Source organism: Pyrgilauda ruficollis, unplaced genomic scaffold (assembly GCF_017590135.1).
Source record: "Pyrgilauda ruficollis isolate IOZ18807 unplaced genomic scaffold, ASM1759013v1 scaffold21, whole genome shotgun sequence".
In the NCBI taxonomy this organism is placed as follows: Eukaryota; Metazoa; Chordata; class Aves; order Passeriformes; family Passeridae; genus Pyrgilauda; species Pyrgilauda ruficollis.
In genome coordinates this window covers 9204987-9211449 of record NW_024520318.1, presented here as the reverse complement: position 1 = coordinate 9211449, position 6463 = coordinate 9204987, and the positions used below count along the sequence as shown (strand labels likewise).

Sequence of the window (6463 nt, the reverse complement as noted above, 5' to 3'; positions counted from 1 at the left end):
TGATGAGTGTGCCATCGGCAGCGGGGAGGGCCCTCAGGAGGACGTGTGTGGTGTCACCCTTAAACTCCTTGCCCTGGGAGCACTGGGGAGGTGCCTGTCTGCTGGGGCGGGCTGGGGGACGGGACAGAGGGGCAGGGCAAGAGTTAACCTACCTGCTCTGCCATCCATCTCTAGGCTCCACCTCGGAGAGAGAGGGGAGGGAAAAGAGAAAAAGTAGGAGAAAAAAAAAAAAAAAAAAAAAAAAAAAAAAAAAAAAAAAAAGAGAGGGGGGGGAAAAAAAAAAAAGTAGAGGAAAAAAAAAAAAAAAAAAAAAAGAAAGAAAGAAAAAAGAAGAGGAGGAGTAAGAGTGCAGAGAGAAGCGCCCGGACCGCGGGCAGCCCGGCCAGCAGCGGAGCGGCCGCCCCGTCCCACTCCCAGCATGTTCCAGTGGTGAGTGATCTCCGGGGAGCGCGGAGCCCGAGCCCCGCTCCCGCACCGAATCCCGGTATCCCTGCCTCCGCCGTCCCGTGTCCTCCGCTCCCGCTGCCGGCACTGCCGTCCCGACGCCGCGTCCTGCCCGGAGCCGGGGCACCGCGAGGACCTCTCCCCACCGGGTCCCTCTCGGGAGTCGCCCCGGGGGCGGCTGGCCGGGGAAGGACAGCTCTGGTGGGGACGGTGGGCATGCGGAAGCGACTAAGGACGAAGTTTGTCATTTGTCCCCCGTCCGTCTGTCCCCATCCCAGGAGCGAGCCTCCCGCCGCCGCGGCTCTGCGGGGCTCCCAGGCGGGGTCTCGCTGGCCGCGGTACCCCGGAGAAGGCTCTCTGGGGGTCCGCTGCCGACACGAATTTCTCTCCATCCCGGGGCACCGGAGCTCCGGCCCGGAGGGAGGCAGGATGGGGGCAACGGGCAGGGGCGGCCGGTTGGTGCCCCCGAATCCCTGGGAATGCTTTTCCCAGCTTTTCCCTGAAAAGGGCTGGTTTGTGTGGAGGGGCCGGGGACAGCAGTGTCTCCAGCCCTGCTCGGTGGGGTCCCATCCCACGGCAGCGCCAGCTTGGGGACAGATGCCCTCACCGGCGGCAATACCCGAGGTTTCGGCTCTTGCCCCTTCCCCAGAAGCGTGTTTTTTACGGCCTTTTGTTTAAACCAGTTCGCTTTTATGAGGAGGGGACGCGTCTCCGGGCACCCCCATGGCGAGCTTCGGCCCCGCTTGGTGCTTGCACCCAGCTATTGCACAGGCTACTTTCTGGGAACATTTGGGGTCTTTCCGCCCAGCATCTGCCCCTTTATAAGATCCCCTCTTCAAATCCTTGGCGCTGACAACAGACAGGACTCTATACTGGCGGTGCCTTCAGTGACTGTCTAATTGAGGGGCCAGAAAAAGCCCCTATCACATAAATAGATAGCGCTGGCTGATCAAAGAGGTTTTCAGGTGAATCCAAAGTGAATGGGATAGGGATAGAGAGCCCCTGTCTCCCGCGGCCTCATCTGCCTTAGAGCATCAAAACCTAGAAAGGGATGCTGCCCACTTCTAATTTGGAGTTTATGTTTAACTGCCTGGTGGCAAAGCCACCTCACAGGGAAGGTTTTGAAGTTTCCTTGGTGGATAAAAAGGAAGAGGAGGAGCATGTTAAGACCGTTTCAAAGCTCTCTTGATGGCAGCAACACCAGCAGTTGGGGTGGACAGACCTGGCTGGCACCAATGGGAGCACCCCCGGTGGCTGCCACCCTTGGACCCTGCAGTGCTGGGTGTCCCCAACTCCTGGGGACACTATGGGGACTGGCTGGGGGCTGTGCCCCAAAGAAGGGTCCTGGGGCTTGGCAGGGTGATGGCAACAAACCCAAAGCACCTCCCTTGCCAGTGCATCCCCAGAAAGCAGGAGTTACTTTTTCACCTGTACCTAAAGGACTTCCCAGCTGAGGAGACCACAGAGCAGAAAGAGTCATGACTCAAAAAGATGCACAAACAACTGTCGCTCTTTGGCCCCCCAAATCCTTGGTTTGATATGAGAATTGCCTGCAGTTCAGGCTCAGGGTCCTCCCAGTCCCTGCTGCTTTCCTGGCAGTGCAGGGACAGGGTTTCTGCAGGACAGAGGTGGCTGTGGGTCTCCTGGTTCCTGCTGGATGTGGTGAGACTCCGTGGTTTGCAGTCAGACCAGTAGGAAAAATCCCAAATAGGTTCTTGTAACAAAGCAGGAATTGCACTGGTGAGAACTGGGAAACAGGGTCCACTGAAGGAAGGAAGAATAAGTTTCTGTGCTGTTGTGCAACACCTCACCTATAAACATACCCAGGCCACTTGACGCTCCACCTCTTAATAAAAGCTGGAGTTGTCCCCTCAGCCCTGGGTCAGAACCTTCTGTCCTAAGGAGAGTAATGGGGGTCAGTGCACTCATGCACTGTTAGGCAGAGTCTGCCAAGGCTGGGACCATCTGTGCCAGTTAGTGACAGCCCTACCTATGCAAATTGTTAAAATTTGTATCAGTAATTCCCTGCCATTTGGCTTCTGGGGAACCTTTGGCCATCCTTCAGGCTGAGTATTTTATCGCTTGTTGTCCCTGGGTGGTGGGGAGTGTAAGAATGTGGTGGGACAGGACAGGATGAGATGGTATTGATGCAAACGAAATTACACTTGTGACAGGGGTTATTTCTGCAGCAGTGCCGGGTATGGAAGAGAGATTTTAAACTTTGCTTGGCTGTGCCTGGAGTAAAGTTGTATTGGAACTGAAGGGTTTGTAAGAATAAGCTCAAAGCTGTGCAGGCAGGGTTGGAGAGGGTTAAGGGAATGGTGAGATCTAATCAGAACTGCTCCCTCATCAGTCTCAGATGAGTGGTCACATATAAAACCGGATGAGGAATATCTATCCATTTATCCTTAATTACTTATTTCCACGCTCGCTCCCACAGTCCACACTAGTGATCACAGTTTTCCCACGACAACGTCGAGCTCAAAAGTTCTTTGTGCTTCAGAGCGAAGCCAGAGACAGGAGCTCCTCTAAGCTCCTGACTCCCATCTGGGCTTGCTGCATTTCAGGGTGAGTGGAATCCCCTAGCACAGTGTTGTCTCCTGCCCTGGGGAGGCTGATGACCTATAGGGTGTCCCACAGGTGTTTTGATGCAGCCTGAGGCCCAAAACTCCAGCAGCTTCACAGTGGTTCTAATCACAATCCAGTCCCCAGGTCTAGGAGAGTTTCGCTGCTTTTTTGGGGGGTTTTGTCTATCTGGAAAATATTTGGGCTAAAGGTTTCAGTTTCAACCCCAAGCTCCTTCTCTGGACTGTCCTGAAGTGAAGGTGCCACCTGCCTGCTGGAGATGATTCTGGATTTTTCTGGCTCTGACAGGAGCAGGGGACTGAGGGCTGTCCCAGTGAGTGTCACACAGGCTGGGATGTGCTTCTGACATGAAGAGGACAGGCACAGGGGCATCCCAAGACCAGTGCCACATCTGTCTCTGTCAGCTTCACAACCCAGTGTCAGGAAAAAGGGGTTCAGGGACTGCCAAGCACCTCGTGTTGGAGCAGACAGAGATGGGGCTGCCCTTGGGAAGCTGTTGGGAGCGGAGACAAGGAGTTCAGCTGCCATCCTCCCATGCCCAGTGCTCATCTGCACAGGAAGACGGCCCAAGGTGGCTGCAACACGCAGGACTGAGGCAGGAGGAAGTTGGTACAGTGTGCAAGCTGTGGGGAAGCTGAGCGCTTAGGAGCTACATTGTGCAGCTGGGCAGAGAGGGCAGTTCCCTTCCTCTGTGGCAGTGGGATGAGAAACCCACCTTTAGCTGAGTGGAAAAGCAGGCTGGGGAGGAATTGTGCATCAATAATCTCCCAAGTGCAGCCTTCCCGCAGTCCCAAGGACCTCACGAGGATCCCACTCAAGCTCCCCATGAACTCCATCCAGAGTTTGTCCCATGAGCGAGCAGCTTCCCAGGGCTATAGGTCTGCAGCAGAGGAGAGCAGCAGGATGGTCCCAGGAAGAACTGGGTTTGATCTACTCATGCCCTGCACACCTTGGACATGCAGACACCTGGTTTGTCACAGGCTGGGAAAATCTGCCCACACAATCTGCCCTGCGTCTGCTGCTCCTTATCACCACAAAGGAAGCAACGGGACCCAAGAGCTGCCAAAATGCCCAGGAGTGCCACCTCAAATACTGGTTCACAAGGTGGTTGTAGGGTGATGTCTTTTTTCCACTGAACCATGAAATTTGACTCAAATGACTTTCTTTTTTTGTCCTGATGTGCCATTTTGAAATGAAACAGCAATGCTACTTTCATGTTGACTCTTGTGGTCTTCCCAGCTCTGGTTTCTCAATGCTGTGTAACCTGTGATGCCAGTCTAGGCCATGGACAGTATGTCTGTCTTGGAGCTAAGGCTTCTGAGGAAAAGATAATTCCCTCCTGCTCTTGTCCTAAACTACAATTTTAAGGTGGCTGAAACAGCAGTTTCCCTTGGGACTTTCCTCTGAAACAGCTGCCTTGCTGAAACTCTCACCCTGACTTCTCTCTCTCTCAGCCCATTTTCATTTTTCCTGTGAACCCTTCCCTGCTCTTAGGTACTGCGGTTATCAGATGACACTGCAACCACCCCACAATACCTTGTACCTGTCCCTACAGTTAAGTGTGGCCCCAAAGCCACCCCACAAGCAGGATGCAGCTGGGAAGAGTATGCATTGAGGTGTCCTGCAGCTCTTCCCACAAGGTTTTTCCTCCTCAAAAGGTGATGGAACACAGATTATGAGCATCCCATGACCTCTCAAGGAAGTGCTTTTGCAGACAAGCCTCTTTAAGCCTGTATATTCTTCTCTTTAACCCCTTGTCTCCTCCCTTTAGGAAGAAGACCATCTATAAAACAGTTTGTCTCTCCTTCTTGCTGATCATTACAGTGACGGTGCTGCAGCGTGGAATGGCCCCAAACCAGTTCATGCAGGGCCAGCAGCAGAAAGAACTGTCCCCTTCAGAGCCCTTGAAATCACAGAAGAGAGACAACTCCTTCTCCATCAGCAGCAGTTTCTGGAAGACCAAGAAGGAGGAAGCTCCTGTGAAGGAGGAGAGCGTGATGGCAAAGCAAACAAAATCGTGGGATGTCACCACTACCAACTGCTCAGCCAACCAGAACTTCAGCAAGGTGGATTGGTTCAAAGGGCTGGAGCCCAACTTCCAGCAGTTCCTGCTCTATCGGCACTGCCGCTACTTCCCCATGCTGATCAACCACCCAGAGAAGTGCAGCGGGGATGTCTACCTGCTCATTGTGGTCAAGTCCATCATCACACAGCACGACCGCCGCGAGGCCATCCGGAGGACCTGGGGCCAAGAGAAGGAGGTGGAGGGCAAGAGGATCAGGACGCTGTTCTTGCTGGGCACTGCCTCCAAGGAGGAGGAGAGAGCCAACCACCAGAAACTGCTAGATTATGAGAACCACATCTATGGTGACATCTTGCAGTGGGATTTCCTGGACAGCTTCTTCAACCTCACCCTCAAAGAAGTCCATTTCCTGAAGTGGGTCGACATCTACTGTGACAGCGTCCACTTCATCTTCAAAGGCGACGACGATGTGTTTGTGAGTCCCAGCAATATCCTGGAGTTCCTGGAGGACAAGAAGGAGGGAGAGAACCTCTTTGTGGGGGATGTCCTCTACAGGGCCAGGCCAATCCGTAAGAAGGAGAACAAGTACTACATCCCCAGTGCCCTCTACAACAAAAACATCTACCCACCCTATGCAGGGGGTGGGGGCTTCGTCATGGACGGAGCCCTGGCCAAGAGGCTGCATAAGGCCTCAGAGACACTGGAGCTGTACCCCATCGATGATGTCTTCCTAGGAATGTGCTTGGAGGTCCTTAAAGTGTCACCTGTTGGGCACGAGGGCTTCAAGACTTTTGGTATTGTGAAAAACAAGAACAGCAAGATGAACAAGGAGCCATGTTTTTACCGGAGTATGTTGGTGGTTCATAAACTGCTGCCTCCAGAGCTGCTGCAAATGTGGGACTTGGTCCACAGTAACTTGACATGCTCAAGAAAACTCAATGTCCTTTAGCTCAGTCTCTCTGGAGAGCTGGGACTGCAGGAACTGGGACAACTGATCCCTGCTCTGGGGTGGGGTGAACCTCTGCTGGTGGCACACAAATCCTTCAGGGGCACTGCCCTCCGGAGTGAGGAGGGCAGAGACACTGCGCTCACGGGCAGGGTTTGTTCCTGTACTGTATTGTGGTTCACGTATCTCCAGCTGGGTTGGGGGTTGCTGAAAAAGAGAAAAAAAACAACAAAACATGACAAGTCTAGCACAAAATGGAGAGAGGACAAAGAAGTTTGTGCTCTGCTTTAGGTACCTCCTCCACAGCAGCATGATGAGTGGAGGAGTGGAGGGAGGCAGGGAGGGATGTGGCACTGGTGTTTTTTGGAGATGTTCAGGGTCTGGCTATCCAGGGAAGCTGCTCCAAGGGAGTTCAGCCAATTACAAGTGCATCAACCCCTCCTGACTCAAAAATCACGGGATTT

At 53.5% G+C, this 6463-nt stretch overlaps 1 protein-coding gene across 1 annotated transcript; it reads left to right on the top strand.

Annotated features, from left to right (window-relative positions):
* The first annotated feature begins 336 nt into the window (after positions 1 to 336).
* On the top strand, positions 337 to 6214 carry B3GNT7 (UDP-GlcNAc:betaGal beta-1,3-N-acetylglucosaminyltransferase 7). Its single transcript, XM_041467843.1, has 2 exons — positions 337 to 429; positions 4802 to 6214. Exons 1-2 carry the CDS (start codon positions 419 to 421, stop codon positions 6000 to 6002), a joined length of 1212 nt encoding a protein of 403 aa, XP_041323777.1. The 5' UTR covers positions 337 to 418; the 3' UTR covers positions 6003 to 6214.
* Positions 6215 to 6463: the final 249 nt, after the last annotated feature.